Below are 12,959 nucleotides of genomic sequence, written 5' to 3'. Positions count from 1 at the left end.
GCAACAGGAGTTGATGATATTCGACCAGAAATGCTGAAGTATGGTGGTATAAAAGTCTTACAGTGGCTGCACTGCATAGTTCAGAATGCCTGGACAGAGGGACAAATTCCCAATGATTGGAATAGAGCTCTCATAGTACCTATATATAAAAAGGGAAATAAAACTGAATGTGAGAATTATAGAGGTATATCCCTATTGAGTGTTCCTGGCAAGATATATACAAGTATACTTGAGAAACGGTTGAGAAGAATTGTGGAAGAAAAGCTTGGTGAAGAACAAGCTGGATTCAGGTCAAATAGAGGCTGTCAGGGTCAGATCTTCACTTTACGACAAATAGTGGAGAAATCATTGGAATATAACAAAGATCTGTATTTAAGTTTTGTCGATTTGGAAAAGGCATATGACAAGGTGCCAAGAGAGAAGCTATTCAATACGCTACGGTTATATGGTGTCAATGGGGCATTATATCAAGCAATACTTAGTCTTTATTTGCATTCTAAGTCAGCAGTTAGAATTGAAGGAAGTACAGGAAGATGGTTTAATGTCAAATCTAGTGTGAGACAAGAATGCACATTATCCCCTCTGTTATTCATTATCTATATGGATCACATTATGAGGGAAAGTGGTATTAAACATGATATCAAAATTGGAAATGTTAATGTCAGCTCTTTGCTTTATGCGGACGATGTTATACTTCTAAATAAATCCGCTACAAGTCTGCAAGATTCTCTGACTAAATTGAATAACTGTTTTAATAGATATGATATGAAGGTCAGCAATAAAAAGACAAAAACAATGAAAATAGGCAGAATCATTGAAAATATCAACTGTGTTGTGAATGGGGAACCTGTGGAACAAGTAAAACATTGCAGCTACTTAGGCATGATTTTTAGTGAAGATGGTAAATTAAATATGGAAATAGACAACAGAATCAACAAAGCTGGTATGGTAGGAAGTCAATTGAATAAATTCATATGGAATAAGAGAGAAATTAGTCAGAACACTAAATTAGCTATATACAAGACAGTGTTCAAACCAGTTTTAACTTATGGATCTGAGAGCTGGGTCAGAAGTAAAATACTTGACCAAAGACTAGAGACTGCAGATATGAGAGTTCTGAGAAAGATTGGAGGTGTGAACAGATGGCATCAATGGCAATATCATATTAAAAACAAGGATATTAGGAAAGAACTTGACATTGTCAGCATCCAGGAATGCGTTAGCAGAGCTAATCTCAGGTGGTATGATCACTTGAACAGAATAGGCGAGGAAAAATTAGCAAAACAAGTGCCAGGTCGAAAAAAAAACGACCAAGAAGATATAGGTGGATTGATACGGTACAAAGTACCTTAGACGATAGAAATATAAGATCTGATAATGTTGGAGTCTTGACAAGTAACAGACTGATTTGGAGGAAAATTGTAGATAAGAAGTTAGTAATGATGTAAATTTTTCATGTAGTACTATCATATCCTGTACATCCCTTGAGGGTACATGTCAGGAATTTGATGATGATGTAACTTTGGTGTTCTTGGATTCATATACTTCAATATTCTTGGACCCATGTACTAATTAGAATGATCTATCTGTCCAAAATAAGTCAACATGAGGAAGCTGCTTGGTAGACACCAAACAGGCAAAGGGTAGTAGTTTATCCCTGGCATCTGGTAAAAAAAAAGTTTCCAAGTCTGGTTGGAAAGTGGCATATTGATTATGCTTGCAGAGAACCTATGCTATATGTTCTGATGTGCTTTTAACATTAGAATATAGTCTGGTCAAGGAATAATCATGGTATTGTTATATCCATTAGTAGTCAATGTGATTTATTTTATTTAATTCTTCCAATAAAAAGGAATCAGAAGAACAAATTGTGCATGCTCTTTGTATAAGAGTTTTGATAATACATGTCTTCTCTTATGGTTGATAGCGTGAAGAAGAATGGATCTATCTGCCAGGAAGAAAGGTTTTCTATAAAAAGAAAATTCAGTACTGCCTTTAAAAGTACATATTATTAAAGTATCTTGTTTCAGTTTGTGGATATCTTCACAGTGCAGTCCCACTCAGAATTACTATAATTTTGATTAAAATAAACTCCATGTATGGTAGGAAGTCAATTGAAAAAATTCATATGGAATAAGAGAGAAATTTGTCGGAACACTAAATTAGCCGTATACAAGATAGTGTTCAAACCAGTTTTAACTTATGGATCTGAGAGCTGGGTTAGAAGTAAAACACTTGACCAAAGACTTGAGACCACAGATATGAGAGTCCTGATAAAGAGTAGAGGTGTGAACAGATGGCAACAATGGCAATATCATATTAAAAACGAGAATATTAGGAAAGAACTTGACATTGTCAGCATCCAGGAATGCGTTAGCAGAGCTAATCTCAGATGGTATGGTCACTTAAATAGAATGGGAGAGGAAAGATTAGCAAAACAAGTGTTCTCTGCCAGGTTGGCAGGAAAACGACCCAGAGGAAGACCAAGATATAGGTGGATTGATACTGTACAAAATGCCTTAGACTATAGAAATATAAGATCTGGTAATGTTGGAGTCTTGACAAGTAACAGACTGATTTGGAGGAAAATTTTAGATAGGAAGTTAGTAATGATGTAAATTTTTCATGTAGTACTATCATATCCTGTAAACCCCTTGAGGGTACATGGCAGGAATTTGATGATGATGAAGAATGACCTAATACAAAATATCACAATGTTTGAACTGAAAAATATAATAAATATGAAAAATAGGAAAACACCAGGAGAAGACAATATAAATATAGAACTCTACAAAATTGGAGGTGATAAATTTAATGAAAGACTTCTGAAATTTTTTAATATGGTTTGGATGTCAGGAAAAACTCCTAACTCTTGGAAAAAAGCACTGGTTATCCCAATCTATAAAAATGGAAAGAAAGACGATTGCAATTATTATAGGGGAATTAGCCTGCTGAATACAGGATATAAAATATATGCAGGAATATTAAAAGAGAAACTAAGCAGCATTGTTGAAGACAAATTACTAGAAGAACAAAATGGTTTCGGAAAAGGCCGATCCTGCATAGATTCAATTTTTAATTTAAAATTATTAATAGAAAAGAGAAGAGAATTTCAAAAAGAAACACACGTGGCCTTTATTGATTATGAAAAAGCCTTTGATAAAATTAGTAGTAGATGAAAATTGTTTAAAATATTAACCGATTTAAACATACCAAATCAACTTTTACAATCCATTCAAGAAATATATACAGGAAATAATATAGCAGTTAAATTAGAATACATCTCAGAATGGAAAGAAATATCAAGAGGAGTATTACAAGGATGTACCCTCTCACCTCTGTTTTTCAATATATATATATAAATAAAATTATAACAATCTTGAAACAGCATAACCTATTTGGTATGCAAATGACCCCACAAATGAAGATAGATACACTACTATTTGCAGATGATCAAATAGTATTAGCTACATCAGATGATGGCTTACAAAGATCATTAAATGATATCTCAAAGCAATATAATATGACAATATCTAAAGAAAAAACAAAAATAATGGCATTCAAAGGAGAAAACCCCAATAAGAAGTAAAATAGTGATAGATAATTAAATACTAGAACAAGTAAACACTTTCAGATACTTAGGATGGGATCTATCATACGAAGAAGAAAAAGACATAGACACTAAAATATCAAACTTTGTTAAAGTAAATGGCTTAATAAATAATATATTTAAGCCATCCCTAGTACAAAAACACACTAAAATCAGACTATGTAATGTTTTGTCAGAACCAACTCTACTATACGGAAGCAAAACATGGACCATGAAAAGGAAAGATGAAAAACAAATTCAAACAGCAGAAATGAAGTTCCTTAGAAAAGCAACTGGATATACCAAGTGGGACCACAAAACAAATGAAGAAATCTTACAATTCCTGAAAATAAAACCAATTAATTACTACATAAGACAGTATAAACAAAAATGGCTAGAACATTTAAATCGATGGACAACAGCAGACTACCAAAAATATTATACAGATACAAAATAAGTGGAAAAAGAAGAATCGGAAGACCGAGAAAGAGACGGCATGAGACCGGAACAGGCCACTTTTCCTAAATTCCATTTTAGGAGGAAGAAGAAGAAATAGCACGTGTATATTGCTGCTCCAAATTTCAATAAATTTCTTATTCAGGTACAGGTACCAAAATTTAAATTAAAATCAAGATCTCACATAGCTCAGTGTTATTGATTTATCAAATACTAACTAGGGATTAATTTTCATACTACAATAATATTCAATCATAGGCACTCATGCAAAATCCTACTTGGCATGCAAGAAATGGACTTGCCCAAGATCTCCATTGTTATATCTGTCAATCAGTAGCAGTTATAAGCTGATCAGTGGTATTGTATTTGTTTTTTTTAAATACAGGGTGTTTCTAAAAGAATGTCCCAATTTGAAAATTGTATATCTCTGCAATCACGAACCACAAATGAAGAATACATTTTTCAGCAAGACGGAGCACCGCCAAGTTCGTCGGTTTCTAAACGAAACATTGCCTCAGCGTTGGATTGGACGCACGGGACCTTACGACTTGCCACTACACTCTTGGCCTCCAAGATCTCCAGACATCACACCTTGTGACTTCTTTTTATGGGGATACGTAAAAGACTGTGTTTATGTTCCTCCATTACCCGGATGAGCTCAGAACAAGAATCACTGCTGCAGTAAATTCTGTGACAGAAGACACTCTCAGGCGCGTTTGGGATGAATTCAACTATCGGCTTGATGTTGTCCGTACAGCTGGTGGAGGGCACATTGAGCATTTGTAATTGTGGTGAGTGAAACTTTAGACATTACTTCATACTTGGTAATTTATTTTGTAACTGTACCACATTTTCATTATTAAATATAATTATTTGAAATCGGGTCATTCTTTTTGAAACACCATGTATTTTAAAAATTTATTTTTATTAAATAAAAAACATTCTATTTTATCTTGTCCAGTCTGCAGCTACTCACTGTGGCAAGTATATTTGTCAAGTCTTGATCATAGGCTTGATCATGGAGATCTTGTGGAGCAAGGTAATTGCTGGTCATGAACATGGATATAATTAAATTTATTCATGAGAGAAGTATGGTCATGTTTCCTTGTAAATGGTACCACTTAAGTATCATGCAAGCTAAATGCACTAGTTCTCATTTGATCACAGTTAAGCAGTGTTTATGGCTTGGTTAATACTTGGGAGGGTGACCCATGAACACTGAGTGTACTGGCCTTTTTTCTTTTTTTTTGCTTCCATAGCACATTTGGGAGAATGATGGGACAGTATGCCTTTTGATTGGAAAAGATCTGAGTTCAATTCTTGCTGTGACAAGAGGAGTCTTTGTGGACTCTTAGTTGAACATGAATTAGCTGGCCACATACAGTATTAGGAGGATTTTTCATCTTACATTCAGCCTTTAAAGAACAAATTAGCAAACAAAACCACTAAGTGGATGGCAGATTATGTTGCTCATTGGTGGGTAGTAGATGTCATGGTTTGGATGGCAGGTTGTGCGGTGTAGAGTGCCCTCCTTCAATGAGTATGTAGATTCTATGGAGATAACACTTAATAATTAAGAATTCTCAGAAATAACTTTTTTTATGAAACTTGTTTGCATGTTTCATGCTTTTAAGAATGTGCTTCAAATAAATGTGTTTGAAAGAAGAAAAAGCATGGCGTTGTTAATTAAATTCATAATCACATGAATTGTTTGTATAATGTTTTCAGTTTTTTAATCCACAAGAATAAAGTTAATCAGTGTGTAAACTTAAGCACAAGATTAAAGAATCATGCCCTGGTATACTTTGGTATACTTTCCAATCATAAGATTGGAAAGTATACCAAAAGTGATGCATTTTGAAACAGTGGAGATATCTGATAGCAGTAATACTGACTGAATACAAGAAATTCATAATGCATTTATTAACCAACTGGTTTCATTTGATTTTGATATAATGTTATTAAAAGTAAACTAGAGAAAAATAGTGACTCTCCTTATACTGTGAAGCAGTAACTACAAGCATTCATAAGCTTTCAGTTAATATATTAAAAGGAGCTAAATTGCTCAATGATAGTGTTTTGAAAACCTTTCTCTGTTCTCTTCTCATCAATCTGGGTACTACCTGTCATCACTTGTAATGTTATATAAAGTAAAATATTATACTCCCTAGTGTTGACTGTACACCTCTATGCCAATGGCACATAATGAACATTATCTTAACATCCTTGGAAATGTTATCGCAGAATACACTATCAAAATACGGTATCAATGGCCTATCCATTCACATCATTGTTGAAAGATAGCTAGGGATTTGGGAGTGTTGGTGGATAGGGAGTTGAAATTTAGGGGGCACATTGCAAAAGTGGCTAAATCAGCTCATCAAATCACTTGGTTACTGAAGAATACTTTGACAAGCAGAGACAAGCAAGTTATTGTTCCTCTGTATTGAGCAACTATGGACACATGGGAGGAAGGAATTGAATTTTAGGCAATTATTAAGTGATAATTACCTGAGACAGCATGTAATGTAATATACTAGGGGTTGGAGAGTGCTTGACCTAGTCTTGAATATGACCACGTTGCCACCAATTGGTGAGAGTGATCATAAGGTCTTGACCTGGGAGGTGGCTAAATGCATGGAATTTTCAATTAAGACAGGGTACATACGGAATTACCGGGCTGGTAAGTATGACAAGCTTAGGAGATTGCTTGGTTCAGTGCCATGGCTTGTAAAACTGCAAGGACTGGAGGTTGATAGTGCATGGGAAGTGGTAAAAGAGCATTTGAAGGAAGTAATGGCTGACTGTACACCTAGAGTTTGGATAGTAAATCATGTAGATGTTAAATGGATGAATAACACCATTAAGCTTGAGCTGCAAAAAAAGAAAAAACTGCGGAGGGAATTTAAAGAGAAAGGTGACCTGCAGGCACACGAACAGTATAAAGCACAGGCCAGAAGGGTAACGAGTGTGGTTAGAAAAGCAAAAGTAGATTATGAAAGGAAATTAGCCATGCAAGCTAAAGAGAATCCCGAACAGTTTTTTCGATATGCTGCAAGTAAAAGAAAAAATGTGTACGGTAGAATGATTTTAAAGAATGCCAATGGTAGGGAGGTAACCGAATCAGTTGATATTGTGGAATTACTGAGTGAGCACTTTGCAAGAGTATATCATCCAGGTGGTGATATTGCAGGAATGAAAGAACCCAATAGCTTATATGGGAATTGAGGTCAATGAAATGGAGATGAATAGTAATGTGAATACCTCTGTGGGATTGGATAGTATACCAGCTTGGGTCTTACATGAAGCGGCTAAAGAATTGTCAGTGCCCTTGACCATTTTGTTTAATTTGAGTCTCGGGTCTGGGTTAGTCCCGAGGGGGGGGGGTGGAAAGAGGAGAAAATAGTTGCACTGCATAAAGGAGGTTCCAAGACTGCTGTTGCAAATTACCGACCGATCAGTATATCAGGAGCCGTTGTCATGGTTTTGGAGAAAGTAGTCAAGAGAAAAATACATGAATGGATAGATGAAAATGGGATACTGTATGGGGGACAGCGCGGTTTTGTGAAGGGTAGATCATGCCTCAGTAACTTGCTCAAGTTTTATAGCACAGTGATGGCTGAACTGGATAAGGGTAATGGGTTTACAGTGATACTGCTGAACCTTGCTAAGGCCTTTGACAGGATACCACATGGAATTCTAATCAGTAAATTGCAGCATATGGGGATGGATATAGGGTTGGTGAGATGAATAGGTGGGTGGTTGATGGAGAGATATCAGAGAGTAGTTTATTAGGAGTAGAGTCCAAAAGATGGCCTGTGACTAGTGGTGTGCCGCAGGGTTCTGTTCTTGAACCACTACTATTTAATTTGTTCATTAACGATATAGGAAAGGATTTGAGAGGAACTGTTCATTTGTTTGCTGATGATTCAAAGTTGGGTAGAGCAATAGTGAATGCACATGATGTCAAAATTTTGCAGGATGATTTGGATAGATTAGAGGACTGGACCAAGGTGAATGGATGTCAATTTAATGTGGCAAAGTGTAAGGTTATGCATTTTAGGCTGAAAAGATTAGCAGCAGTTTACTACATTGGTGGAACTGTACTCGAGGAAATTGATGAGGCACGAGATTTAGGAGTGTTTGTGGATAAGGAGTTGAAGTTTAGTGGGCACATTGCAAACGTGTCTAAATCAGCTCATGAAATCACTTGGTTACTGAAGAATACTTTCACGAGCAGAGAGCAGCAGCTTATTGTTCCTCTGTATCAAGCCTTGATAAGATCCCATCTTGACTACTGTGCCCAGATCTGGGTGCCAGGGTTTCTTCTTGATGGGGAGGAGGTGGAGAGGATTCAGAGGCGAGTGACTAAGATGATAGCAGGTCTATGGAATGAACCTTATGATGAAAACAGGTTGAAGATTTGTGGGTTGCAGAAATTGGTTGATAGGCGAAAAAGGGGTGATATAATTGAGACATTCAAATTACTGAAGAGTTTCTATAAAATTAATTCAGAGGATATTTTTCAGGACTGGTGGTGGGAGGACTAGGGGCCATCCATGGAAGCTGGGCAAGAGTGTGGTTAGCAAGGGCGTTAGAACTAGTTTTTTTACTTGGAGAGTGGTAAATGAGTGGAATAAGCTGCCAGAGTCTGTTGTGGGGTGCCATGACTGTGAATGAGTTCAAGGTAAAGTATGATAGATACTTTGTGGATGTTGAATAGTTGTTCTTGACATGATGTTTAGGGCCTCCATCGATGAGTCTAAGAACTCCTTGGAGTTGCCCGTAATAATAATAATCAACTTCAGAAAATGTTAATCAGCCATAGAAACTTATGTTATTATCTCAGCTAAGAAATGCACCAAAAAGACTCAGGAGCTAGAAAGGACACTTGGAATAGTTATAATAGAGACATTTTGGCATGATTATGGAGCTGGAGTTCAATGAATACAGGTCCATGTTAGTAGTAAGCTACATAATCATTAAGTACATTAACTAAACATTGCAAACTTTGCTGATATAAAGAATAACATGATGTGTTGTGTCACAAGCCCCATGATATGGAGCATTGAATCCTGCTGTATCCTTTTTCTTAGTTGATGAGCAAATGTGGGATGCCTGGAGAAAGGCCTTATGCCTGAATGCATCATCCCAGCTGGTTAAATTAGGAGATGAAAATGTCATAGTTGTTTCTCCTGGTATAGACTTAGCCCTTTGGTAGTAGTACCTGGAGTGAATAAATACTAGTGAATAATGCAAAGTTCCCTATTCTGTCAATTGCAATGCATTGATGGTCATGCTGCAGGTGTCATTTCAGAATCCTGATCTCAAACCAATAGAGCACCTTTGGAACTGAAATATCAGGTATGGGCTATGCCACTATGTACAGCAATGATACATGAACTAATGGTCATGCTGTAGCACTCAACTTAACATGTTCAGGAACTAGTAGAAGCATGTTTATACAAGTGTGTGGAAAGTATGATAAAGTCCAAAGGATTTTATCATACTATATCAGTTATATTTTATCAGTTAGTATATGCTAACTGAGCTGTGTGAAATTTAGGTTTCTCTGAAATATAGTGCTGTCCCAGTAATTATTCCACCATGGTGTATGTGTGAAAATATGCAAGCTTTGCATTGAAAGCTGACAGATTCATTTAGTGTGGACAAAGTATACAACTAATCCTGTTAGTATTCATATCTTACCTTATGGAAATAAGTTTCAGTTGAATAATAAAAAAAGAAAAATCATAAAAAGGGCTACTCCTGAAGAAAAATAGGCAAATATAGCCATAAAAAATTGTCTTGTGTTTTACAGGTTGAATGAATAGCTGATAGAGCATTTTTCTGATTGTTCACAAGGAAAACTTGAAATGATCTTCACTTCCTCCTTAAAGTTCATATGAAAATACTTGCCAATAATCATTAAGCACAAATTCCATTAAGCTTAATTTATTAATGATGAATGAATTTTGTTGTTTAATTACTTTATTTAAATATCATCAGTATTATTACGAGAAGCCTTTGTGATTATTTGTAACAAGATACGCATGTGAAATCACTACATTTCTCCCATATGCTTTGTGGCGTTCATCAGTCTTTTGTAACAAAAGGAGTCATACTATTTTTACAGATGGATTGGTGGCTGGTGGGTATTTTTAACCAAGAAAAGTGGACATTTATACAGTAAAGGTTGGTGGTCCCTGAATTGAGGTAATGAAATTAATTTCGAAAATAAAGCATATAGAAAAGTTTGTAGACTACCAGAAAACATGTCACTCCAATTGGAAACTAGGCAGTTAACATTGGATGAATATGGAATACTTCATATGTGTGGCGTTGAAATGAAAAACTAATCAGGCTAATAATTCATTATTATGTGAAACTAAAATCTTGTTCTGTCAGAGTAAGTAAAATAATGCATCTAATAAGACAGTTTTGATCATTCAAATGTTTGAACTCTTAATATAGAATTTCTGATTAAAGATTTCACTTTATTGCAAAGTTTAATGGAATTCAGCCTATAGAGAATAGTTTCAAAACCAAGAAAGTTGCAAAAGGAAATATCAAAAACCGTTCCTGATAAGTGTAAAATTCACTCTTGAGTCTTTAGGTTAAAAGACTCAAGAGTGAAAATTTAAAATTTTTAATTGTCATATATATTATATAATTATAATTTTGTATATTCTGTAGTATTCAGATATAATGCTCATGACAATGAAGAGTAGAAAAAAATGTTTTCAAGGGAATTATTTAAAAACATATAACAAGTTATACACATGCACTAGTATTTCATATCTTAATTATTAATAATTTTATGTAGTTAATTCAATATATATCTTGATTAAAAGATCTCAAACAGAAGTTTAATGGAATTAAACTTTAAATTTTTAAAAAATTTAAAACCATTTAAAATTATATTGCAAGCAACTGGATTAAGAAACAAAGGGTATAAGAAACTAACTATAGTTAGTTATCTAATCTTCTGATATTCAGCTTAAAAATTCCAAAAACTGATTTTCAAATGTCATCTAGGAAGTTATTTGAAATTTTATTGATTTTATTCCATTCTCCTTAGCCCTCCCCCCACTCAAGACCATGTGTGGAATTGATAACCTATAGCACAACAATGCCATTGGTGTTTATTATTAAGCTTCATGAAATGAATACAGCACAATGAATACACCAGTTTAACCAGTCCTGCAGTCACTGAGATTGCATCTGTAACTCAGACATCATCAGAGAAACAATGTGAAAATTGTAAAAACAGACAAAAATGCACAAAACAATAAGTGGAAAAAAGTAAATAAAGCCCTAAAGTTCTATGAGGGGTTCTCTCTATAGATACTGAGGCCTTAGCTGTTGGGAGGGAGGCCTAAGAATTAAATTTTCCCAAATTATTTGGAAGTGTAAAGCAACCATGTTTATTGAGAAGAATTGTGTTTTTTTTTTAAATCTGCTGCTGATTCTAAAAAAAAAGTTGAAATTTCAAGTTTTTATTTGCCATGGTGAAGCATAGTAGGTTTTTTTTTTTTTTTTTTTTCATTTGATTCTGTCCAAGCCATGATCAGCTAGACCTGACTGGCCATACTTATGGCAGCATATATATATATATTATGTTCTTCTGTATAGATGTTAGCAGACCTTGTTCTTGGCAAGAACAAGGAATGGTTTAAAAACCTGAAACAGAGAGGATCCTTTGGAAAGCAGATGAGGGCAACTAACTTTAAATGAGGTTGAATGCATTGCAGAGACTTTTTTTTTTTTTTTTAGAGTTCTGGCTATTTTTTCTGAGGTGCTCTAGATATCAGGAGCAATGATGCATTATTATAACCTGCATGTTGAGAGGGATAGGAGAACAAATGCCAAAAAGATCAACAGCTAATTTGTTGATCGAGGCCCTAAACATCATGTCCACACAACTGTTCGACATTCTCACAGTATCTATCATACCTTGCCTTGAACTCACTCACTGTCATAGCACCCATAACAGACTCTGGCAGCTTATTCCACTCATTTACCACTCTAAAAGTAAAGAACCCAGCTCTAACACCCTTGCTAACCACATTCTTGCCCAGCTTCCATAGATGTCCCCTAGTTCTCCCACCACCAATCCTGGTCTCAAAAATATCCTCTGAATTAATCTATAGAACCCTTCGGCAATTTGAATGTCTCAATGATATATCTCCCCTTTTCCGCCTATCAACCAATTTCTGCAACCCACAAATCTTCAACCTGTTCTCATAGAGTTCATTCCATAGACCTGCTATCATCTTGGTCACTCGCCTCTGGATCCTCTCCACCTCCTCCCCATCAAAAAGAAACCTAGGTGACCAAATCTGGACATTCACATAGAAGAACGTAAGAAATAGACCTGCTGACATAAGTTTGGTTAATCAGGTCTAGTTGACTATGCCTTGTGAAAAATCAAATGAAAAAAAAATTGTTTCATCACAACAAATACAAACCAAAAATCCTTCCCCCCCCCCTTAATCGGCAGCTGATTTAAAATGACCAAATCTCAATAAATATAGTTGTGTTAAACTTTCCAAGATTTGGGAAACTTTAAATCTTATGCTCCTGCCCAAAAGATAATGCTAGCCATCAGCACCCAATAGAGGGTACTCCTCATGTTACTTTAGGCTTTGTCTAATTTTTCCACTTATTTTGTGCATTTTTGTGTGTGTTTTTACAATTTTAATATTGTTTCCCTGATGGTGTCTGTGACACTCAAAATATAAGAACAATTTAACTTGCATTTAATTACTTATGTGTGTATTCATTCCATAAAACCTAATAATGAGTTTAAATGAGCACATAAGTCTAAATAATAATTGAGCGCTATTTGTGAGCATGTAGTTATTTGGTTTTTGGTTGATGTGTTTCTTTAACAGCTGAAGATCATAGTACT

At 35.2% G+C, this 12,959-nt stretch overlaps 1 protein-coding gene across 2 annotated transcripts in view; it reads left to right on the top strand.

The window, feature by feature from the left end:
- LOC150106483 (ubiquitin domain-containing protein 1-like) overlaps positions 1–12,959 on the top strand; it is a 72,720-nt gene that overhangs the window by 21,728 nt on the left and 38,033 nt on the right. Inside the window, exon 2 of one of the 2 annotated variants that reach the window (XM_090392470.1) lies at positions 4,431–4,836. The exons of the other annotated variant lie outside the window; for it this stretch is intronic. Within the exon in view, the coding sequence (XP_090248596.1) occupies positions 4,767–4,836 (70 nt within the window). The 5' untranslated portion in view covers positions 4,431–4,766. The remainder of the gene's footprint in view (positions 1–4,430; positions 4,837–12,959) is intronic. 2 annotated transcript variants of the gene reach the window in all.

The sequence above is a fragment of the Typopeltis vanoorti genome, chromosome 5 (genome assembly GCF_054136105.1).
Source record: "Typopeltis vanoorti isolate ZY-2024b chromosome 5, IOZ_Tvanoo_1.0, whole genome shotgun sequence".
Lineage (NCBI taxonomy): Eukaryota > Metazoa > Arthropoda > Arachnida > Uropygi > Thelyphonidae > Typopeltis > Typopeltis vanoorti.
Note: the sequence above shows the minus strand (reverse complement) of the source record. Positions and strands in the feature narration are given on the sequence as shown.